Genomic DNA, 25,608 nt, shown 5'->3' with positions numbered 1-25,608 from the left:
AAATGCCTATGAACTTAATTCACAAAGTGGAAATGAGCAGCCACTCTAAACTAGTCACAGGAACATGTAATAAGGTGCAGTCTTGCATTTCATCGCTTTCTGGGCTTAAATGCCTTACTGTGGTTAGAGATAAGTGCTAATCTGATGATTCACAGACCTAAACTACCTTCCACAGTTAGACTCCTATGTTTTTTAAAATACCCATTTATCCAACAGTTAAATTCTAGAACATTGACGCCAAATCAATGTCACACAGAAGCCAGGTTTAAGTTTCTCTTTACTTTGCAGCTTTCGGGGTAATGCTTCCTGCTGAAAGGGTGACTGAACAGGGAACTGTCCCCTCTGCTGTTCTGCTTCATATGGAATAATCGAATATTTGCTGGGTCAGAAGAGGCAGTGCTGGCTTTTGCTCAGCCTGTGTCATTAAGGTACTATCTCTCGTAGTTCTCGTAAGGAACGCAAGATGTGTGTTCCAATGGATGCTTAGAGTATTAAAATATTAACTGAAACAAGGGACTGAACTAAAGACACATCGGTAGAAGAGAGACCTAAAGTCTCTGTTAATCTTCTGTATTGCTCTGTCACCACAGAGGTACTTTTCAAAGCTTTAGGATTTATAGTACACATTTGTGTTAGTGGGCTTTTGTATATATGTATTTATTATATTATTATTTGTGTTTATATAATTAAGACCATGATCTTAATCACCCTTCTGTAGGATACAGTCCACCCTTCATCCCTGTCTGCAGTGAGGAATTTGGTGACCTTGCAATGGACTATTTGTGTCCTTGGCAGAAGAAAATGAGAGCAGCTAGGGAAAAAGTAAAGGCATGTTCCTTAGTCTATCCTTACTGATTTTTCTTGTCTCCTAGGAGATTTATTCAAGTAAGAATTTGTAGATTCTGCCTGCAGATACCGACCATTAACCTACTGCCTGGCACTGCCTCCGTTTCAGTACCCCTTAGTGTTTGTTGTATAGCAGTAAAGCTTTGGTTTGTATGTGCAGAAAAGGGAGGGATGCCCTTTTTGGTATACTAATAAGCAGAGTTCCTGCTAAATTCTTGATAGGAACTGTGAGAAGGTTTTTGAACTCTAAACAGCAAAGAAAGACTAGAGGCATTGCAAGAACTCACCTGTAGGATCTTTGCTGTGCTAGGGGTTAGTGCAGATCGGTTTTAATATTACAGCTGAAAGTACTTGGACATGTATGGATGCAAACATGCAGATGACTAAAACTAATTGTCTTTGTAGGTGGTTGAGAAGAGAAACTTGCTGGTTTGATGGTGTTGAGAAGTTATTTTAATACTTCTGTAGTTCATAGGGAGAGGATATGTACCTAGATGACACCTGAAATAGATAAGCTGAAAAGGGTTTTCAGAAGCTTTTCTGCAGCAAGAATTTTACCGTTCTTTGCATCTTTCTTTCTTTAGTTTTAGAAGGCTTTCTAAAATCTGACGTAGCTGTTCTGGCAGGTCATTTCACAGTGAAGAAAAAGGGAATATTCTCTGTTCATTTTGGCATGTAATTTCCTAACAGTACGTCTTCATCAGTGCATTAAAAATCTTTTGCAGCCAGGATTTCTAATCTACCACTAAGCCGTGAAAGGGAATATTTCTCAGCATTTTTTTTTTTTTTTTTGCTTTTTTAGGAAATAAGAACTCGTATAAAAACTGTACATTGCACTTGATAAACAATTCATTTTAGAATGTCCTGATATCGAGCATGAGCTACACATACAACAAATTATTTATCTTCCCTGCAGTAGTTGAAAGTCCTACAATAAACCAGGCTTCCCAGCTCTCATTTTGGATTACTTCTGAATTCCCCTGGGACCCACTTTTGTGGCAGATTCCATTTGGTTTCACAAGGCCTGAAGGGGGAAAGCTTGGCATAGACCACAAATCTCTCACATTAGGAACAATTTGTAAACCACAAACAGAGGCAGCCAGAGTCCGTCCCCAGAACAGGCTGCTCCTGTTAGTGCCATTGTCTGAAAAGGATTGGTTTGCCATTTCCCAGATGACCTGCCTATGTGTAGAGAGATGTGAAAAGTTAGAGACAAAAATGTTTTCTACAGAGTGAGGGGGGAGTTTTTTGTACAGAAAGGAAGGAAATACCTCTGTGGGATTTTATTTTTTCCCCTCTTCGTCCAAAAAATACAAAGAGGCCCTCTGTCTTTAATGCGAATGTCGGCTTTAAATCTTTTAGGTTTGGATTAACTCTGTAAAAGAAAAAAAAATCTGACAGGCTTTCAAATATGACGCAGAAAAACTTCTTTTTTTTTCCTCAATTCATGTTGTTCATTTGTAAAGCCAAAGGCTGGATGGACTGAATAGTAGGCGCCAGTTGTTCCTTCATTCATAGTTTGCATTACAATGGTCAGAATTAACATCCTAAGACCTACATTATCACTTTTGCTGTTTCACCAGCAAACATTTAATACAGGGTGGCTTACGCAAGGACAGCTCTTTGCTGCGTTCTTATAAATCAAAAAATGTTGGTCCTAATAGGAAGTAAGAGTTGTGATTACTTCAAGTTGTATTTTTGCACTTATTTTTTAGGAAACTTTGTCTCTCTAATTGCTACTTAATTATAAAATGTCTTGCAAAATGTAGTTGTGATAGACATTTCCTATTAGTTGCTGTTGTAGGAAATGAGTATTTCATCGAGTATGTCAAAAGGCATGCTTTGCTTATAAAGTAATTGTGCTAATGCATTTTCTTTACTTCCTGATACAAATTTTTTTTTTTTTCCATTGAAAATGTGAATTGTTTAATTTTGAACCTGGCACTGCTCAGTGCTTACACCTTTTCTGACAGCTGTTGGCAAAAATAATTAATAGACTCTCAGGACGGTATCTATGGCCTTATAACATACCTGTGGAAAATTTACCAAATTTTTCATTCAAATATATTTTCATGCTTTCTAAAGAATCAGTGTCAGTGGGAATTTGGATATGAAAACAAGGTAAATTGAACTTTTTACTTATATCAGTGAGAGGTTTTTTCTGAAAATGATTCACTTTTGTTTTTATACATGAAAATACTAAGTATAATTCTAAAATGTTCATGTATGCACATTCAGAAATTAGACTTCAGCTACTGCAAGCTACCTGCATTTGTCTGCCAATTAATATTAGTAACATTTCAGCTTGTTTGTTTTAGTTACATACTGAGGTTTAACCTTTGAAAGGAATTAGTCTCCAAGTAATGAAGCAAAGGATGTGAAAAGGGTATTGGTTTGTAGCAATGGTACTTTCAAACTCTGTACAATCTAATCACATTATAAAAGTATTTTTATTACTGACTGCAAAACAATCTTTCAGTAATACACTTCATTAAGTATCATACTCTTTACATCCATGATACTCTTAATATAGACACTCCGTCACGAATTACAAGGGTAGATTAAATGGGTTTTTTTCCTTTAATATCCATACATTATGATGTTTGGTTTAGCTTTTTTTACTGTGTTTTAGTTTTTAGTCTGTTTACAGACCAAGTTATGAACAGAAGAAATTCCTATGTATGTGTAAAGCAGCGTATAAAAAAGTAAAGACACAGCTCAAAGCAATGATCTGGTTTGCAAATATTTCACCGTATGTTAATGTATTGGATCTTCATTTACGTAATTATGAAAGTATGCAACATATTGTTAATTAGTTGTTTTCTTAGTTCTCATTTTTAAGCAGTTTGTTGAACAGGAGTCTGTGGTGTGGGAACTGTGGTACAGTGAGTTCTGATGGAGATCACTTTGATCTGAATTATATTGCAAATTGATTGTAACAGTGTCCGATATCCATATCAAGGATCAGGAGCCATTATATCCTGTTAGGGTTGATTGCAAAGAAATTGTGCTCATAATGTATTGACAAAGATTGTGCAAGTGGCAGGGTATGGATTTCCAATAAATCTGCTTTTAATGGAAATGTCTATAATCAGCACAGTGGTGTAGAGCAGGGTTGTGGAGGGGTACGTTCCCCCTCCCTCAAAAAGCTAAGCAGTGTGATCTTTCTGCCAGCTTCTTAACATGAATTAGTGCTTACTACCTACTGAATTTCTACAGCAACTCAGGGAATTTTAGAAAGGAGTTAGAAGGTTTTATTTTGCATTAGAGAGTCTCGAATGTTTAATTTAAATTTGCTTTTGATACCCTCAACCAAGAATTTGATATTTCTAAGGTTTTTTTCTAGCTCTTATCATGGCATCATCATATTTTGTGCTTTTTTCTCCTCTAGGCAGCTATGATGTTCAGCTCTGGAGTGTTTTGGATGGGACTCCTATGTATTCCTATGGCAGCTTTACTTCTTGATGTAGTATATAAAGTGTGAGTACAGAAATGCCAAGGTTTACGGGACGGTTTTGAGTGTGTGTTCAAATTATTAATATAAGAAAAGTAAATGAAGATCAGCTCTGGTGGTTATATAAAACTGTTTTTCACCTTGTTTGGTTTTGACAAACTTTATTACAAGTGTTACTAGTATTTTAAATGTTTCAATAGTTGTGATGTCTTTTTAATAAATATTTGTTGTTTCTAATTTGCAAGAATGGCTTATAAAATGTATTATTTAGACTTGCTTTATAATGTTTCTTCTTGTAAAGCTTAATTTTAATTTATCTGGGAGAATGGATTTGTAAATTGATATTTATGTGTGTCAAAACAGTCTCTTCTTTTACCTTCAAGAAGAGTTAATCTGGCAGTATTTTATATTGCTTACAGAGTAAAGAGAGCTACTTTTAAGACCCTGGTAGATGAAGTTCAGGAGTTGGAAGCAAAGTCTGAGGATCCTGGGGCAGTTGTGCATGGCAAGAGGTACTGTAAAAATGTGTATATCATTGTCTTTTTAAAAAAAAAAAAAAAAAAGTAAATATTTTCAGCCTTATACATGTATCAAAGACAAAAGGTTATTTTTCAAAATCCAAACAAAACAGAAGGCATCTGTAAAGAGGTTTCAGGTCTGCTGAGCCTGTATGTTTTATCATATGCTTAGATAGAGGTTTTTACCAAAGGCTTTAACTGATGTCTGTCTTTGTAGCCAACTGTTACGTTTCTATTTTTATGTATAGAAGAAACTTGAGGTACACTTTTAATTCTGTCATTTTTGATTGTGTTAACAATGAACACAAAGTGAGTTTAAACCTGTGTCATTCAGTAGTGTAGTTATAAATTGGCCCTGAACATAATAGAAATATTTTAAGAATTTTTAAACCTGCTTGGTAGCATAAGAGCAAACAGCAAAATCTGTGTAGTATTTGCTGAAATTGAATAGAACAAGCTGTCTTTATATCTAATGCCGGTCCAGAGCAAACAAATTTGACTAATCAATATAAGGTAAGAAATAATTTTAACTTAAGACTCCACAAGAATTCCCTTGTTACGTCCTCCTTCGTGGATCAGGCAGGTAATTTGAAAAGAGGAGAAGGTAAAACTGAATAATTGTACAATTTCTATGTGTATATTCAGCATTAAGGTGTGCACTTGCTAAAAAACTTCAGATTTTTAACGCTAGCTGAGCTCATAGCAAGCACTTGCTGAACGGGAGTATGAGATGACAAGGACCCCGTCCCCCCACCCCTTCCAGTTCATTAGTGCCATTTGGCTGGGTCAGAGCTTTTTTCCTTGTCTTCATTTTCATGAGTTTTGTGAAGTCTAAAAAAAGCCAAAACTGTTGATACTTGATTTTCCTGTTCTTTCTTCCCTTTGGACTGCTGGTTATTTAGTATCTTCATGGCAAAGGGCTTAGCCAAGAAGGCTTTTTTCTTACCAAGCTATGCACAGAAAGAGACCAGAAAAACCACAGCCACTTCTTTTATTTTAGCTTCAGTTTTCAGGAAGTACCTTTTGTTCGTAAGGATACTTAAGTTCCCTTTCTCCTTCAGTCTTACTGTATCCCTTCTCTAGTTCAGTGGGAATTGGCTTACTAGAATTTACCACGTTGAGGCCAAATTACATCGGATACCAAGGTGATGACCACCTAATGGGTGGGACATCCAGTTTGTGTGAGTGTTTGCTCCTAATTTTCCTTTCTTTTCCTAGAAATTATTCTCACAAGAATGTTTTGCCTCTAGTGGAGTTCATCTTCCCTGGTACCATAGACAAGTACCAGGGAAGTATCATGAGGCCTGGAGGCTCATCCCACCACCTGTGGAACACCTAGTCCAGTGTGGTGGGCTACGTAGGAGCACATACCTGCACAGTGTCTCCCGTCAGGCTCTACATGCTGTCTTTGTAACAGCAGCTTCAGACGGGAAGTACTGCAGAGTCCCCTAGTTGATGACAATTCCTTCATCAAGCATACTTTTCATTACTGCAAGACCCAGTTACTGCTTGCAAAAGTAAGTTCTCTTACTTTCAAAGGTGATCTAAAATGGCAATGCCCATTCAGGCAGCTTCAGGGCAAAACTCTTCTTCCAAATTATCCAGCTCGTATATCAATGTGTTGAGCTTTAAGCCAGAAGCAATGCATGTTGTGTGCTCTTTTGCAAAGAATGAAAGTGGTAAAAGAACTAATTGCAGAAAAGAAAGCAGACATTAGTCCTAGGCAGTGCTGAAAGGGGTGGGTATATCTTGTGGGTGTATAGGAAAGTAAGGTAATGTACCTTTTCAGTATTCCGTACTTGCATTCCCAAAACTTCTCTTGTATTCCCAAATTCAGCAGCTTCTACTTCAGTTGTCTAGGCAGTGTGCTTTTCCATCATCCTACAGAATGTCTTCCAAATTCCTCCTCCTGTAGGTAAGAGAACTTGGTGTTTTCACCACTAGTTTTATAATCATCTTTTTATCCCACAAGTAGTTAGGAGGGCTTCATGAAGGTCGTTTAGTTACCTGCCAGAATGTCTTTCTTAGATCCATTCCTTCTCCACAAAGTTGTTTTTAGACCCATATCCTTTGAAGTATAAAAGCTTCCACTTTACATGCAACTCAGTGGATGTTAGGCATCTTAGTATCTCTTAAGGGTTTATTCCCTCCATTTAAAAAAAAAAAAAAATTGTATGTTAATTCAGGTAATAGAGCCAAAACTTTACCCTTTATGTAGAAAGTATTCTTTGTTAAAGAAGTGGTCTGGATTAACTAGTTACCAGTGCAAAGTAATTAAAATTGTTAAGGAATGTCCTCTACGTCTGTTCCAATACGTACATGAGACATTTTTATTCTTGAATTCCAGTGCTTTTCATGCAAGAACCAATAGTTTGAAAAACTTACCATGTATTCTTCAGGACCAAGTAATAATTGTCTAGTGTGCAAACCTCTGGAAGTACCTTTTTATATTGTAGCAGAAGAAGGGATTTGTTCTCATGAAATGCAAAAATAACCTAAGAGGATATAAACCACCGGTAAAGAAGTAACTGGGAAATAGTGAGAAAGGTAGCTTGGGAGCTTTTCCACTGTGTCCATTCCCATCTTAAAAATACTACAACACAAAATCAGAGGCTCAGCTTCCACAGATAACAGGTCAAGATTCTACTCTTGGCTAGATGCTGTAACCGGACAGTATCTAAATGTTTGCTTAGAACCATATTAGTGTTATTTTTTGTTGCTGTTTTTCAGCTAGAATATATTTGTAGCAAATTTTTAGAACTCTGTTGACCTGATATTTCATGCATTTAAACACAGCTAAGATTGTAAGGCTTGACCTTTTGATGTTTTCCTATCAAACAATCTTAGGATGGGATTTTTCTATTTAAATTCTAAATATGCGCTTTTAGCTGTTTTCTTAAAATTAGGATTACAGATTGACATTTACATTGAAATAATTTAAAATACTGCTTTTCAAAGATCTTTATTGTATTCTAGCACATGCTTTAAAATTAGAACATGCGAATACAGTCTTAAAATCTGTCATCCCTTGTATTTTTACAGCGCTGATTTGAAAAGGTTTTAAACTGTTATTGAAAGCTCAGGAAAAGCATTTCAGTCGTATATTGCTGTGTCAGTGTGCGTGTAAGGATGTGTAATCAGGTTTTTCCCCAGAACTGTCCCAGAACACTTTAATTCTGTTCTTCTGTAGGCAACATATTGAGATTGTTTTTATCATATACATTTGTCAGTTAAGTAAGAATATATCTTGAGCAAGAATGTGTGAGTTTTGCATAGTCACTTTTCCAACAGAAAGTAAGCTTCCATGTTGGAGTACTACTGACTTGGGGGTGCCTTAACAGCATAAATAATAGAGCCACTTCAATGGATTAACACATTTGTGCCACAAAAAGTATGATTTCTATCACTAAAGCCATTGTAATTGAAATGCCACAAAGCCATTTCTACTTAACATTGAAATTACTAAGGTAAAAGGATACTTTTTTTTATATAAACCATTGTGCAACAACAGTTTTTCTGATACCTTGTATATAATGCTTAAGCAGGAACAGCAGTATTAATGCTTACTATAAAAATATTTTTACTGGGTTGGATACTACATAGACTAACAATAACATGTATAACAGCCTAAGCTTATGGAAACATCTTCAGAGATAACTACTGCAAATACTGCTTCATATAATCATTGTTTTTCATTCAGTCCACTTGGAAATTATTTTTATACCAGCTAAGTGGTTGGTCAGGAATATATATAGCAAATTTTTTTTTCCATAAATGAGGTTAATTGCCTGTAAATGTTTGTGTTTCATATTCAAAACCAGTTAATATTCTGCTTGTCTCTATAGGTACATATAATGAGTGTAGGCATTTAGTTACTATGATTTAGCATTAGTTAATTACGAAACTGTTTTCTTGGCTTCACATGTACATTTTTAAATATGCTTTTGAATGGCAACTGGGTGATTCATAATAAAGAGCCTACAGTATTTCAAGTACAGAAATGGATCAGAATTTAATACCTGAATAGCTGGAAGCACTTTTTTTTTTTTTCCCCCAATGTATTTCCTACTTAATTTGTATTTTCTGTACCAGCAATCAGATCTGTGCAGTGGAAACTTCATTATACATAAACTAAGAAATGTGCATATTTCATGTTTTTGTAAAACTTAAGGCAGTATTTTCAGTGCTTGGCATTTAAGCAATCTGAACATTCCATTCTGGAACACAAGCAAGGAATAATGATGGTACCAAAAATGCTAGAATAGGCCCGCTATGTTTTTAACGAAGGATTTTTTTATTAGAAAATAACACCTGTCAAAAACCTCATAGAAATTTGCTGATTTCAACTCACATTAAGAAGGGCTTCTCAGACATATTGCAAAGGAGATACAGTTGATAACTGCATCTAAGTATTCACATGGTCTTCCACCTCTGACCTCCCACCTTACATGAAGACATTTATTTCTTCATTCTCTATATGCTTGTGGTTTAAATCTTAAGTCCCTAATTTTTTATTAATCTTGTCACTTTGACAGTTTCTAGTTCTGAACTAAAAAATAAGGTTCCTACACAGCCTATAGGAGCAATTGGGATGGGAAACAAAAAAAATCCTCCAAAAGCTAGCTTATGAAAACACTGAGAGTAAGATATGTTTCAGTACTCCAACCTCTCTGTTCTTGGTTTAGTCAGCAGGTGCTGACTGTTTTCCAGGAACTGGTACCTAACTTCTTTTTTACAAGACTGTCTCATTCCATCTTTTCCTTCAAAACATGGCCACAGAAGCAGTTTCCCCTGCCTGTCCCCTTACCCTGTAGATTTTGCAGTTAGTTTCTAAGACCTAAGTTTTCACTTCATGGTGTGTGCTTTAACCACCGGACTGGAGGGGAACAGAAAGGAGAGGTGGACCATTAGTCCCCCAGTTTAATCCAGTGGTTCAACGTCATGTGTAAGAAGTGTGTGCACTCACTGAAGAAAGAATGAGCATTTCTAATTTATTAGTTTGAATGCTAATCTAGTAAGGGAAGCAGTCTAGTTCCAATCCTTGCACCACTTAAGTCTGGTCTTGCAGCCTGGGAAGGTAAGGCTGTTGAGCTAATTGACAATAATATTTAAAAGTAATTTGATTGATCAAAACTCAGTAATGTAAGTATGTGAAGTCTGCTTTACTTAACTATGTCCTTACATAAGAGTCAGCTTTGGTAATCTAGCAGAACTACAACAAAATAAATCACTATATGCTCAGAATAAATTTAAGATACTTCTTCGGAGTTTTTTTCAGTGAACTAATTTTTAGGCCAGTTCATGTGGGGAGGGGCTGGATTTTTCCGCATTGGAAATGTTTAAATGATAGGTTGGTATTTCTCTGAAACACAAGCTCTAATTCAGTGAATGTCAAATATAGAGAAAGAAATTGAAGGTTTTGTGTGAGTGTTTTTAATAGTCCCTTGCACATCTTTATGTTACCAAAATTGTCAGATTTTGAAAGCTTTCTTGAGCTATGGCTCGTCCGTCTGTTATTTATTTAGTAATGTAGGATCCTATTTGAGAGAACTTTAAATGTAAGGAAGATGGGATGGTAAGGAAACTGGACACTTTCCCTGCTCCATTCACTACAGTTTGCAGCATTCAGCTGCTGCTTGAGTCTCAGCTTAAAAACTATTTAATACTTCTGGTTTTTTCTAGTTGGGTTGAAATGGAGAGTCACTTGGATTACATTAAAGCACAATAAATACATAACAAAACAGACTCGGTACTGCTGAGAAGGGAGGAGCTGAGCTGAAGTGACCAACCTCTAGTACTAATGGTAGTCTGTTATTTGGGTATGATCTCCAGAAGAACACCTGGAGTGTCGTGGTGAATACACCTTGCTAGAACACTTTTCATGGAAGTCACACATTTCTGTACACACTGCTGATGGCCATGGATCTGACTTTCCCTCATCTTCTTTTCCCATCCCTTTGGGGTACCGTGTCAGTAGAGGCTTAGAGCATTTTCTTCTGTGAGGAGAAGACAGACTGTTACTCAGTCTGGCACTAATCAGGCCATGCTACATCAAGGAAGCGAGTGCCTTCCCTTTTCACAGCATGGTTCTAAAGGATGCTCAAATCTTTACAATATTATTCATTTAATTGTACTGTCAGCACACAGCAGTGCTTCAAACAGGTATTTTGCCTGTACTGCGACGAGTGAAAACATTGCCAGGGATCTGGACTTAAATCTGCCCTCGCACACACTTCTAATCATCATCTTAATAATAATTAGTTTAGGCACAATTAAAAAAGGGGAAAAAAAGGACACTTCATTTAATAATTCTCATTTAACAGACTCAGATAAAGGGATACTGTAATTAGTAAGTAAATATGTTTCACTCTTTCTTTCTAGCTTAACTGAAAGAGCCCAACTACTGAAGAATGTTTTTAAGAAGAACCACGTGAACTTGTATCGCTCTGACTCTCTGCAGCAAAACTTACTTCGTAAGTGTTCACTGACAAAAAAAAGTTAATATCCATTCATAGTATAGAAGTAAAATTCTACCTTCCACTGTATTTGTTTATAGTAAAGATGCAGTATCCTAAACCAAGCAGACCATGTTCTTTGCCTGTTGGTAGGTTTCTCTTCATTCCTAAGATACTGCACAAGGTTCTTTCTGCTATTTTATAATTCATAGAATAGTTTGGGTAAGAAGGGACATTTAAAGGTCATCTAGTCCAACCCCCCTGCAATGAGCAGGGACATATTCAGCTAGATCAGGTGCAAAATTATGTAAGAAATAGCATGGGTTTTCTACCTACTAATTGCTGAAAAGAGGTTTATTCCATTCTGTTGACCTTTGTTGTTCTTACTAAAGCTTTAACCAAAAAATTGGATCAAAGCTTAATCAGATTCTATTTTGTTTTGTATCTGCAGATGGCTATGCCTTCTCTCAAGATGAAAATGGAATAGTTTCCCAGTCTGAAGTAATAAGAGCTTACGATACCACAAAACAAAGGCCTGAGGAATGGTGAAGGAACATAGCTCGAGATTTAGGCCTTAGTAGTTACTTTTGTGAGACAGACTACTAGATCTTTGCTGGGAGCTGTGACCATGGCCCAGTTATCAGAGATTTAAAGATCTGTGGTGGTCTTGTTCCATAAAGTTTGGATTTGTGTATTCAGTAGACATAAGCACTGTGCAACTATACTGTAACACACCATCTCTAAATTTTTAACGAGTGTTTGCTTAGCCTTTGTAAACAGATTGGAATTTACGTTCTATCTTGCCAGCTCGCTTATTTTACAATGAAGTTGAATTGATACTGGTCTGCACTCAGAAGGCAATGGTCAGATCACTAAACATAATTTACATTGACAGACCATTAGCATCTGTGAAGGTTTTTAAGTGTTAGTATATTTAAATACAGTTGATAACAAGCCTTTGATTTCAACAAGTGCTGAAAATAATAGTATCTTAATGGTGTTAATTCACCTTCTCTGAGAAAGATTATGAGTCGAGATGTTTATAGATGTTTGTGTCAAACTAACCTAAAAACGTTTGCCAAAGAAGTTCCATAAACATTTTCTGTTGTTAGAAGTAATTCGAAAGGAAATTAACTCCAGTCCTGATCTCAGAACTGCATGCTTGACTCTCTGCACTTGAGGAGAAAGATTTACAGTACAGTGAGTCTAATTTGAGTGGCCTTTACGGCATTTGCTTTCAAAACTGCAAGTCTTTGCACCTTTGGCCTTATACAAGCTTTTCCCTTATTTTCATTTAGTATTGCATATGTTGAAAATGGCTGCCACATTGTAAAACTGAGTACACATACTATTTTGTTCAATTTTTAAGAATTTCTCTGCCTTACTTCCCTTTAGCAAACTTTATTTTTGCAATGCTTAGTTGTATCTGCTTATACTGTAGGCTCAAAAAAAAGTTTAATTTATTTTTAAAAATTAATTAATTTTTCAACATTTTTATACTAAAATTATTTGAAATGCATACATTGAAACAGAGAGCAAAGCATGCCCTTCGCTAGTCTGTGGTATGTACTGTTTTATTTGCACTAAAGTAATTTCCTATAAAAGTGAAATACTTTGCAGCGTCCTCTTTACAACTTACTGGTCAAACAGAATACCTATATATTCTCACCTTTAAAAATGGAAAGGAAGTTACTGCAGAAAAAGATACACACCTGGTTTAAGGAAAGAAAAAAAAGGGGGGGTGTTAAATGAGAACATTGTGATACCTTTTTTAAGTAGTTATGCTTGGTATTTCTCAGCTTATCACCCAACAATCATCAGGTGTCAAACTAAGAAAAGCTACTTTAACTTCAGAATTTAGTTAAATCTTGTAGCTTTTTAGTCCATGTTTAATTTGGAGTTTAAAAGCCGTCATAATTACATTTAAAATACATTTTTCTACAGTAGCAGTTGGTTTCATTTTTAATTCAATTTCTGTGCATTACATAGAAATCACCTTTTTTTCCCTCTAAATGGAGATCAGCTAGATGGAAAAGCAGAACAATGACATCCCTAATGATCTGTTATATTAAGAATTTCCTCTTTGCTCTCCATATCACCCACTTTAAGTTAAAAGTAAGAAGTCATCCAGTCCCATCTTTCTCTGCCCTCCTTCACCAGTCGTATACTTACTAAAGGTGACTTTACCTCCTTGTCTGCCATCTAACTAAACACTTAATATACAACTTTATTGCACTATCCAGGTTTCTTGTGCTCCATTCCACAAGAAACTTACAAACACACATGGAAAACCCAACAAAAGGCAGTATATGAACGTACATATTTAGGAAGGCGTATCAATGGGAAGGCAGTCTGCATTTCATATGCATGTTATGCAATGTCTTCCTCTCACTTTCCCGGAGTGATCTTTAAACAGAAAACAGAAGACACAGGGACAAAGGGAACGTATCCCACTGGAAACAGTACTGCCAGTCAGTCATGCAGACAAGAACTGCCTTCAGAAAAGCCATTTCAGGCATAGATAAATAGATGGATCAATATGGGAGGGCCAAATCACTTGACCTACGGCAAGAAAAAATTTGGGGGCATGCCCCCTTCCTAAAATGGGAATCCCTATTTTCTGTCATCCAAGGGACAATGACCAACTTCAAAACATTTCTGAAATTAACCATGACACTGTTGCTCCTTTATAATCTTTTGGTGTACTTAACTCATATAAAATGACTCAATCCATACATATTCTTTTTATGGGGAATTTTTTTATTATTACTGGGTTTTTTCTGTTCTAAATTGTTTAATTGCTGATTTTGCAGAAAAGGATGAGGACTAGAATACCTTGTAAAATATTGACAATGAGAAAGTTACATGATCTCTTATTCTTCCTATGAAATAAAATTCTGTCTCACCATTGTAATACACTTTGTGGAAAATAATACACAATATGCCCCCAGTTTAACTGTCATAAAAAGGAAGAAAGCAATGGAAACAGCTCTGAGATCCTAAATTTAGACTGTTCTATTTAAGGTTTTTAAGACAGTCTTATCACAGAATTTCATCCTTACATCTTTACTGAATTTGAAGTAGTATTTCATGAAGTCCATTTTTCATTTTTATTCCTTCTGATGGGTTTTTCCTCTGTCTACTTTTTCTGGTAATTAGTGGCTGAAAGATATCACTTCTTGGAAATGGTAAAAAAAAGATAACATGGCATTTTTAACTGTGTTTTCTGATTGCTCATACAATTCCATTTTAAAATACAAGATCATCTTAGCTATGTATGCCCATTTTTAAATCGGGTCAGGTATACAATATGCACTTTATTTTCATGTTGAGTACACATAAATAATCTATTACTATCCTGTTAGTACATCATATCTTTGTTAAAATAAGGGGCTTGTGCAGATGTTAATTTAAAGAAAAAACTAGGCAAAAATGCTCGTAACAATGCCTCTGTTCTTACTGTTTGAAAAATCAAATGTGTATTAAATACAGAATTCACATGGACTTTTCCACCTGTTTCATGTGCACTGCATAACAATTACAAGTTAGTATTAAAAATTTCCATCAAAAAGTTGAACCAGTGCCACTCAGAAATCGGGTATCTTACATAAATACTGTTGCTTTATTATTTTTAAATACACACACACACACACACACACATATATATATATAAATAAATGATTCAAAAGAGTAACAGGAAGCAAATTTTAACAAACCTATTGATAATTTGTATTTGGAATTTTTTCATGCCATTTCCTAATTTTGCACTTATTTTTGCAAAGCAGTTTCAACAGATTTATACTTAGTCATCATTCTATTTGTATGAAATTATATATAAAATATTTTGAAACACTAAGAGATAGCTGAAGATTCCTGTATGTCCACATGCATCCATAAAATTCACTGTGTTAGAAAGATGTGCATTGTCTTAAGACTTCTTTCGTTACATTTAAACCTATCTTGAATGATGAGTAATTTGGAGTACGTGTTAAATTTAAGGAGAGAAGTTTTTCCCTTTTTTTCTTCTGTATTGTATAAAAGCACTTGTAATTCTGATGAATTTATCATTCTGTCTGCATGAGGCAATATTTCTTAAGTGTTCTGAGGCAATGCATGGTGGTTGCTGTTCCCTGTTTTTTAATGCCTTCGTTAAAAGTCTGCTCATAATATATCGAGAAGCTAAGCGCTATGTAAGCAAATGAGTCTGTCAGTTCAACTTTCTTGGTACTGGATGTTTTCAACGGTAACAAAACTCAATAAATTAGTTTCTCCTTTCCTCCCTCTGCCCTCACTCCTCCAGTTTCCTCGTGGTTAACCAATACATCTTTATTAAACAAAGGAATATTTTAGCATTCCAAACCTGATTCCTGCTTACGCAAACCGTTACTCACATAGGCTTCAACTGGACTGTTTGTGAGTATAAGGACTCATCTGAGCAATGATGTGCAAAGTTGGGCACTTTGGAGGGTCAATACTTTTAACTGAAATGAACACATTTATGTATAGAGAGTGATTTGTAAACGCGAAGCTGTGACTGGAACAATTTTTTTTTTTTTAAATCATATTTTATGGTGTTAATTCATCGTAGAATAGAAGCCATAAATGCATTAATATTGTTTTTCTACTTCAGCATAATTTTTCATTAAGAATTTCAGTGTTTGGTATGTATGAACTGCTGCAGAAAGCGGTCAGTCTGTAATAGCAAAATTTGCATTCAAGGTGAAGTGAGGTTTTACAGCTCCACTAAGCCGTTACTGCTGAAACTGTTGTGGAAATTATGAAGCTGCATGAATGAAGACTTTTTGACTCAGTGTTTATGGTAGTTTCTCAGGTTTAGTTTTAACTGGATGTGAAATGCACTGTGTTTCATAAGTAGTTCTCTTTTAGTAACCCATTCAATTCTATGCAGTGTTACATGTCATTTGGCATTTGGTGAATGTGCATGTTTTGAACTGCAAATTTTAAATGTTTTGTCTTTTAATTGTTAAAAAATGAATAAACTTTGCCATTAAATGAAGAAGCTTTGTTGAATTGATTGGTTGCAAATGCTAGGGATTACTTTCAAAGGCAGGCATATATCTCATCACTCTTGGTTTTGAGTCCTTTAAAATGGAACAAACGAGAAAATCCCATTTCACAAATACCAAAGAATTCTTACATTATTAAGGTAAACTGAAAAAGTAGAAAACAGTTTTAAGGGTGGTGGGTTTTTTTAAACACCTACTTGGAGATGTCTTTTTCAGTTCTCATGTGAAGTCCAGAAAAAGTTTAAAAAAATAAAAAAAAAGGGAGCACGAGAGTCTGCAGTTTAGTGACTTGCAGCCAAGCCCTGACATACTCTGGTGGGTATACCATATTTTGAAAGAGAAGTATGCAGTTCAAGAGTGATAGAGTGGGAATAAGGAAATGTAATCTCCTTTTTCAGAGGACAGTGATAAATACTGTATCCTTTGGCTATGATAGTAGCGGGTATTTCTTAACCCTAACAGTGCCTGCTCACTGAATTAAAACCTATATCCAAACCTAAACTGTGTTGTGGTTGTAGATAGATGACTAATTCTTCATATACACACTAGACATTATTTTGTAGATGTTGTATTCTGTCAAAGGCAGGTTCCATAATAGATGCATCTGTCATGCTGTTACTTTCATGATACCCGGTCTCTAACAGTAGAGCTGGTTGAAGGAGATTCCACCTCATGGTGTGTCACTCTCTGTTTGCTGGCAGTCACGAGACCCTTGAAATTATTCAGGTTATAATCCAGTTTATAATAATCCAGGCCTCCTTTCAAATCCTTTCCCTCCTTTCTTATGGCAAACATTATTTTTAAGCTAAATCATTTCACTAACCAGATTTACACCACAGCCCCCTGAATTTGCTGGAGTCATAGATGGAGAGAATGAAAAGGAACAGAAAGGCATTTCTTCTTCTGCCTTTGTTAATGAAGGCAGCATAGCATGGAATTACAACCTCAACATACTGCAAATCAAAAACTTTACCTGTGGAGCAGTAGACCCTCAAAAGCAGAAGCTATGTTCAGAGTAGTTCAAGTCCACACAGCGCATCACAATACGCAGAAAAACAGCCCTGAAAACTGACTCCATCTCCTTAATGTTACTGTTAAGCTGCAACTGAACAGTGGTGACAAAATAATGTTAAAATTGCCGCTATTTTTTTAATTCCAGTGGGATTAGTATTAGAAACAATCCAAGAGTTTCCATAGCCATATCCTGTACTGCTTACCTAGTTTAAAATAAAATCCTTCAGACATTCTTGCAAGTACCTGTAATGTTTTTCCTAGCACTGAAGAGTTTTGATGCATTTTGGAGATACACACTTAAGAAACCCAACATGCAGAAACACAAACCAAATGGCTGATCTAAGTCATGTCACTATTACTCTTTGCCCACAGAAGGCTTGGGTTTCGTACGTGCCATTACCCATTAATGGCAATCAAAGAATTGTGTGCATCGTGTGTGAATGACAATAATCAATTTAATGAGTGTGATTCTTTTTTTCATTTTGATTTATTTTAGATTCGTGTCACTAGTAATGAGTATGAACTAACTCCACTATTACAAAAAAAAAATAGTTGAATTTACTTTGTTAAAAAATAAGCATGGCAGTAAGTGAAGTATGAACTGTGTAAATGTTTCTTCTGATAGCAAGCAACTGCTTTTACTTCAAGCATATTTGTAGCCCTTGAAACTGTTTCACTAGTCATTAAAACAGTATCAGAATGTAATTTTTGTTCTGTCTGCAAAGTGTAGGAAAACTTTCCTGTAAATCATAGGAGCATCTAATGCCAGTAGGTCCTTTACATTGGGAAGGAAATTCAGCATTCTTGTCTGCACCCTGAATCCATCCGAGTTGGAAAATCCTGGCACAGGCAACAAGCACTTCAGTCCACGGGCTTGTGTTCTGCCCACGTCCTTTCCTCTCCCCTCAGCTATATAGGTCACTGCCACTGTAGCTACATGAACAATAATTTTATAGCTTCCTCGTAACTTATAGATTCTCATCTATTTGCAGATGGTGCATTATCCCCACCTCACCTGTTTTACAAGTAACCCAGTACAGCTGTTTTAACCTCACCTGATCTTTCCCAGCCTTAGACCCCAATCTGCAAGATTTGTTGTGCTCTGGCTACCAGTCCATGAAGTGCCTGGCTAGCGCTCTGCGAACTTAGGTATGTCTGAGTCGGTGACGTTACTCCTGTGTGTCAGGCTCTTCAAGCCCTTTAGAGGTCAAACCTCGTGCGGCACCCGGAGGAAAAGAAGGAGCTCACAGGGGTCTTCCCTGCGGGGCTGTTTCACACGACATGGCAAACTGCGCAGCCTCTGCCTACGCCAATTGTTAAAATCCTTAAGACTGTACGGAAGCGTCGTGAAAATCTGCCCCGATGTTAAAAAATTAACAAATCTGACCGCCGAGCCCGCTGAGAGCGTTAACAGTGAAGCAGCCTGGCCTGTTCAGCCTACACCTCCAAATGGTAATAGGCAGTAACCCAGTCCAGCCCTGGACTTGGCTGTGTACAGCCCATCTTTGAGGAAAACACTGAATTCCAGCTACCCATCATCTGTGTTGGGCTCTGATGACTAATCGCTCTTTCAAGATACACAAAACTGCACCTTCTTAACTAAAATCAATGAAGTTTCTGCTTCCAGAAGGATCTGTGCTGCCCCGGTTTGCTAGGTAAAGAAAGATTTCTACTAATTGAAGAGTCATTATAGTAAAAGTAAAAAATACAGCTTGTTTTACTACCAGTTTCTGCTGTATACAGGAACGATCAGCAAATCTCGCAGGATGCTGCCAAAGAACAGAGCTGGTATCTGTTGCAATATTAAACAATTTTTCACAAAAGTTACTTGATGGAAAGTTCCATATTTCTTATCCATTCAAAATACACAGTGAAAAGAGTCCAATGAAACATCACCAAAAGCAGGCAAAAATTTACCCACCTCCTTACTTGAAGATTGTTTCTAAAAAAAAAAAAAGCAAGCCAAAACACTTACTTTCCAATAAATTTCCCAAGTATTAAAAGTTTTTAGATTTTTATAAAATGTATGCAGTGCATCATAATTTCAGTTTGTAATTAAGAACTACAGCATTCAAGCTAAAATCTATTACTTAAAACATCATTGTATACAATTTAAGTTTCTTTCTTAGAAAATGCATTTCCACCAGTAGTATCTGTTGGAGTGTAATGTTCATTATGCAATAAAGAACATATTAAAAGGGTTGTTTCAAAATATTTTTTTCATAAATGCTAAGATACTGATTGCTAGATATTTGCTAAGAAAGAGAATTACTCAACTGTCAAGGAAGAACCCATAAAGCTTTTCTAAAATACAGAGAAGTATACTGTAATTCAGAATAGACATGCTGTAATTTTAATATGCAGTGATACGCTAGTACTTGTGAAATAGGTCAGCTAGAATGTTCTTCAACAGAACCTACACACAGGGAGTTTGGGGCTCACAGAACAGGAAGGTTCAGCCTCTGAATGTCTTCGTTTGTTCACAAAAATAAGTATACAGAGAAGCCCTTTAACAACTGCATTTTTTCCTGTGTATTTTCCATTTGCTTTCTGCATGTGTTTGGTTTAGATGCATTTTTTTTCTTCTTCCATTTGGTCTGTTGGTTTACTCGGGTGAAGGAATGTCGATGGGCAAACAAAATTTATTCCTAGGGCAGGATGTTTTAAATTAAAATACCCAACTAATCAGTGTATTTTTAACCACATTTTTACCACAGTTACATATAAAAGACATTAATTAATCTATTCATTTGCTACACAGTCAGAATTTTGTATTGTATTAAATCTGCACAACAGGTGCAGTTAAAGATGTAAATCATTTACAAAAGAAAAATCAACTATTTTTAACAGGAAAAAACACAGTATAGGTACACCATCAAAATGAAAAAACTTGCTCATCAAACACTATCTGTACAGAGACATCCAGATGACACAACATTTAAACCACACAGTTTATTGATAAAATTTTTTTTGGTGTGACTACTAAATAATTAGTGTTGTCAATGCTGTAAATGCATTTTAAATTACAAGCTTGTCTTTACATTTTATACATGGCTAATTTTACAAATAGAACTTTATGATCCATTTGTCCAACTTACACATGTTGCTGAGCAAAAAGCCAACAACACTTCCTTCTGAAAAATGCTTTAATGCAACGCCATTTTGAGAATTTTATGCGGAGAAGTTACTAGTGATATTGCTGAATACGTTCTGCTTTTCTCATAGATAATTCAGCTGCTTGGGACTGGCTCATTTTCAGCTAGCCTAATCAGTACTAGTTTTAGCTAGCATAGTTAAAGTTTACAAACGCAAATAGGCAGTGTAAGTTCAGGTATATTATGTGTATTTTTAAAAACCTATGCATTTTGGTATCTGTAGTAAAACTCTTCCTCTTATTCTCACTGCTTATGGAAGTGGGAAGCAGTCGGCTGTTTTCAGGATCCTCTAGTAAATATTACTCCTCTCTTACTTCTCAGGCTTACTGCTGATTTATAGAACTAGTTTGATTATTATCAGTGGAACGCAGCCACCGTTTGTTAACTAAGTTAATAGCATTTAGGGTTAAAATGTCATTTGTAACACCGGGAAGGAAGTACCTTTATCCCAAAATCGTTTTTCTACTTGTCTCTGAACACTTCCTGCACAAATCAGACCAAACAATCAGAGCAGTCATGTTTTAGAGCAACTGTTTGGAGTATTTTACAATTCATTTGTTAGTGTGATCCAAGTTTGGGAAATGAGAACCCAAATGGGACCTTGCACTTTTCAAGGGCAACTCACCCACGGGAACGGTTCTGCCTGCCGCAGCCACAGAGCCTGTCAGTGTGACACCCACCGCAGCAGTCCCTGCACTTCTGAAGGCTCCCTGATTTCTCCACAACTCCTTTCAGCTCTGACTGAAATCGGAGCAGCTCTTCCCAGCCAGGGCAGGCTCTGGCTGGAGAGGATACCCAAAGTACGGTGGTGACACCAGAAATCCCGACGGCTGAGTGAGATGGACTGCATGGGCTGTCTGGAAACAGCCAGATGTGTACGGTGGGGGTGGCGATGCCACGAGGCACCCCGGCTCTGCCCGGGGGAAGGAGAACCTGCGAACCGAGCCACCGGTCGAACTGGAGCTTGTCGCAGTACTGGACTGCCGGGACGGCGTCCTGAAGCTTGTGGAGGCCAGGATCATGGGAAGAGTCTCGGTCTGGTAGCTCCGCAGAGAAAATCTTATCGGCTGCGATGGTTGTTTAGGTCTTAGGCACGTGCAACAATAAACTGCTACCAGCGAGCCCACGATGATGAAGGCAATAAATATCGATCCAACAATGAGGAACGGCACGTAGATCGGTTCTGGGAGAAGAAAGAATAAGAAAAGCCACACACGTTAGCCTACCGAAAGCAACAGGTCTGCCGCGCAGAAACAAACCCCACAGCGGGTCTCTGAAGCCCCACACGGTTTCAGTCCCACCAGCACAGCCAGCTGCTCGGCAGGCAGAGCCTTCAACCATTATCACCAGCACAAACCTGAAGTCTAAACCTTTCCTCTACCAGTCGAATCTTCCTTCTGTTGACAGCTGTAATAGCCACCAGCGGTAAACGCTGCCGGCGCCGCGACCCGTTCGCTGGCTCCCGTTGGGGCTCCCCCAACGCCCCGCTGCCCCTCCCCCAGCCGCGGCACCGCCAGCGCGCGCCCGTGCCACAGCTCGAACCTGCCGGCGAGGCGCGAACGTTGCAGGCGCCGCCGGGTCCCTCCCGCTCCCGAGGTGGGAAAGCGGCGCAGAACGCGTGACCCGGGACAACCCGTGACCCGGGACAACCCGTCCCCGTCGGCGCGGTCGCGCTCCTCTTCCCCGGACAGCCGCCGGCCGCGGCGCGGCGGGGTGGTGCTGCAGCGCACCGGGGCCCCGTCCCACCACGGAGTTAAGCACCGACAAGTTCGCCGGCGCAAACCTCAAAGCCAGCTGCGCCTTCCCGTTGGGATGGACCCAGCTGCCGCTGCCCCGGGCGCAGCCCCGGGCGCCCGCTCTGCCCCCCGCACGCGCCGGGCCGGGGAGCCCCGCAGCCGCGCTCCGCCCGGGCGATGCTCCGCGGGGGCCGCTTCCCGGCCGCCCCGGGGCCCGCGGGCCGGGCACTCACGGGCGGTGACTCCCGGGTCCGGGGGCTCCCGGTCGTTGGTGCAGCCGCCCTGCTCCAGGCGAGCCTCGGCGGCGGCGCAGCAGTAGCGCAGCGCGCAGGAGCCGCAGCAGATGGTGGCGGCCGCCGTGTCGAAGCCCTCGGGGCACTGGAAGCCCTCGTGGTAGCCGCCCTGCCCGTCCACCCAGCCGTGGCAGTACTCGCCGCCGCCGGGCTGGCCCCCGCCGCCGCCGCCCAGCAGCCCCAGCAGGAGGCAGCGCAGCAGCAGCAGCAGCAGCGCCCGCCGCCGCCCCGCCATCTCCCCGCCGCCGCCGCCGCCGCCGCCGCCGCCGCCCGCCCCGCCGGGGCAGGCAGGGGGCGGCCCCGGGCGCCGTGCGGGGCCTCCTGCGCCACGGCCGGGGGGTGGGGGGCAGCTCCCCCCGGCCCACGCGGGGCCGCCCCCGCCGCGCCCGCGCTCACCTGCCGCCCCGGCCCCTGCCGGGCATCGCCCCGGCCCCGGCCCCCGCCCCCGCCCCGTACCTGCCGGCCGGTACCGGAGCCCGGACGGAGCGGGGGCTGCGGCCAGGTCCGCGCTTGCCTGGCGGGGCTGCTGCTCCTCGGGCGCCGTGCGGGGAGGGCAGCGCTGAAACGCGGGCGGCGCACCGAGGGGACCCCGGCCCTCCCGCCGGCCGGGCCCCGGCAGCGGGTACCTGCGCTGGCGGCTGGTTAAAGCCGCCGGGCACCTCCCCGAGTCAGAAAAGCCAGCACAGCGTGATTTACAGCAAGGACTCTCTGCTTTTTAACCTGTTTCCTTTCCTCTGTGCTTTTTCTGTGCGAAGACACGGCAGCATATGCCCAGAAGATTTATAGCCTCTTTCAGCCAAACACCGGGCCCGTCACCTTCCTTTTCCAAAGGGAGAGGGCGAGTGTGGGTCTGAGGAGGAGGGACACATCTGTTCCTATGAGCCTCTGATCTTTTTTCTCCTGGAAGAATAATGGCAAGTCACCAAGCATCAGGAAAACCACAGAAGGAACTGCTTATTCATTTATCTAGAGGGGGGGGAAAGAAAATATTTTAAATGAACTGAGCAGATTTGGACTTGTGGTTCAAGCAAAGAAACATTTCTTTAAATGATGTCTCCCCTGTGTGCTATCGAAGAGGCATTCCTGCTCTAGCAGCGAAAGTGCTTAGGGAATGAGCGTTACATTAAAGTTGGGCTGAACGAAAGGATTCATTTTTACTGCATCCGAAACTTCCTGCCATCATTTACTGCTGAGGTATGAATATGTATATCGGAGCCTGACCACTTGTCAAACGTTTTGAATGCCTGTGTCACTAATTTCCAAAGTTGGCAGGTTCAGTGAAACAAAAGGAACAAAGCGTGCTGTGTACCAGCAATAAAACTGTGTGCCGAGAACCATCGATCAAGACCTTAGACTTCTGGCCAACCCCTAAATACAGTCCACAAGCACAGTATTTGTGTTAGTTTTTCTTTTAACTAATCTATTCTTTTTTTTTTATTTCCCTCCGACCCTCTTTTCCCCCTGTTTTGATTTCTTTAAGTATAACCAGTACTACCAGGTAGGAAAATCAAACAAAAAAATTGCATAAATGCACAATATTTCTCATGACTATTTAACAGGTGTAGGTACAAAAATAACAAAATTGGATACTAAAGGAAAACACATACATTTTGAACGTGAAGATGTGATATTCTGTCCTCTTCTGTATTTTCCTTTTGAAGTGATGATGTGAATTAAACTTGTACCAGCTGTCCTGACTCTGAGTTCCTAGTTTTTATAGGCCAACGTTAAATATTAATATAGTTTTGCATTTGCCTCACTGTGGTTTTAGAGCAAACACAGCCTTCATGGAATGTTTTAAAATGTATGCCTTTTAAAGGCATAATCCAGCTTCCAGGAAGGTCAAAAGGAATCTCTTTGTTGACCAGGATGAGGCTTGGAGCAGGAGCTCAGTGAGGTCTCCATGGTATGTTCAGCTGCCCTCAGGTGCAGAGGGCAGAGAGACAACAGATCCATCCCGTCAGATTTGCAGGAATTGCTGAGTAAACATGTCACAACTCATACACTGATATTGCTGATTAATTCACCAGCTCCCAAAAACAAGAGGTCTGAAAAAAATCCTTCTGATACGTATATTTTAGATATTAAGCTGCTGCAAGAACTGCAGATATTTTTCTGGGGGACGACGACAACGGGAAGGGGGGGGCTCCCAATTCACAGGCATCAGCAAGATTTTGACCTGGGGTTATTTCTCCTGTGTTACATCTCTAGTGCTTGGTTCATTGACAGTTTGTCTTTGTGTGCCTCTTTACGCAGAGGCTACTCTCTGCTCCCCTCTTGTGTAAGCGGATGGCAGTTGTACAGGGTTTCCATTAAATGTGCACAGCTGCCCTTCCCTTTATTTGAATCCCAGATTGCCCGATCCTGCATGAAAAGACCTGTAAGGGCTTAAGTATTTGCTTGAAAGTGCATGTGGGGTTGGTTTATTTTTGTGTGGATAAATGGCATTTCAACCACTCGAGTGGATTTATCTCATTTGTGCCAAATAAAAATCAGAGGCAGATTTCGGTACTGCTCTTGCAAACACAGCCAACCTTGAAAGTTTGAAGGTACATGAGCAGTTTTCCTCTGAGCTGCCGAGATCTCAACTGACTTCTTTGGGCTTATTTTTTTTGCTTTCTCTGAAATACTGATGCAGTGTAAAGAATGTGATGTGACTCTAGTGGAGATGAACTGGGTTATTCTGACCCAGAGAGACAAAAACCTTTGCTCTGCTCCCCTTTTGTAAAGTTTGCTTCTGTGCAACCACATCCTTACAGAATTTTACATGCTAGCAGATTCATTTGCATCTATTTATGTCATTTACTTTAAAATAAACTCACAAATAATTAAGAATACAGGAAAAAATATCATGCAAACTGTTGGTGAGCATCCTTCACTTGCAGTTTGAGGACATCAGGTGGCTCCTTTTAGAGTGGGTTTTTTGTGGGTAATGTTCCTGCAAAGTACCCATGCTGACTTTGCTTACTATTTTTTCTTAGCTGAAGCCTTCCAGCTTCCAGGTGATGTGTCATCATTAATTTTGAATGAAAAACACTGGGTTTAATAGCTCATATAGCTATTGCTCTGATTGTTGTTGTTTATAAAGCTTAGTATTAAAACTAATGAAG

At 39.3% G+C, this 25,608-nt stretch overlaps 2 protein-coding genes across 5 annotated transcripts in view; one reads left to right on the top strand and one right to left on the bottom strand.

Moving 5' to 3' along the window:
* The window catches only part of ATP8A1 (ATPase phospholipid transporting 8A1), a 117,310-nt gene extending 101,017 nt beyond the window's left edge, over window positions 1-16,293 (top strand). For all 4 annotated transcript variants that reach the window (XM_055794538.1, XM_055794539.1, XM_055794537.1 and 1 more), the window contains 4 exons: window positions 4,238-4,326; window positions 4,720-4,812; window positions 11,200-11,291; window positions 11,725-16,293. In XM_055794538.1, the coding sequence (XP_055650513.1) occupies window positions 4,238-4,326; window positions 4,720-4,812; window positions 11,200-11,291; window positions 11,725-11,822 (372 nt within the window). In that variant the 3' untranslated portion in view covers window positions 11,823-16,293. The remainder of the gene's footprint in view (window positions 1-4,237; window positions 4,327-4,719; window positions 4,813-11,199; window positions 11,292-11,724) is intronic.
* A 1,004-nt stretch (window positions 16,294-17,297) lies between these two features.
* On the bottom strand, window positions 17,298-22,767 carry SHISA3 (shisa family member 3). The gene is made up of 2 exons (XM_055794541.1): window positions 22,439-22,767; window positions 17,298-21,652 (listed from the first exon to the last, which is right to left on the bottom strand). The coding sequence occupies exons 1-2, from the start codon at window positions 22,731-22,733 to the stop codon at window positions 21,201-21,203; spliced, it is 747 nt and encodes a 248-aa protein (XP_055650516.1). The 5' UTR covers window positions 22,734-22,767; the 3' UTR covers window positions 17,298-21,200.
* Between the last annotated feature and the right edge of the window lie 2,841 nt (window positions 22,768-25,608).

Source organism: Falco peregrinus, chromosome 2, assembly GCF_023634155.1.
Source record: "Falco peregrinus isolate bFalPer1 chromosome 2, bFalPer1.pri, whole genome shotgun sequence".
Lineage (NCBI taxonomy): Eukaryota > Metazoa > Chordata > Aves > Falconiformes > Falconidae > Falco > Falco peregrinus.
This window is presented reverse-complemented; position numbering and strand designations above follow the sequence as displayed.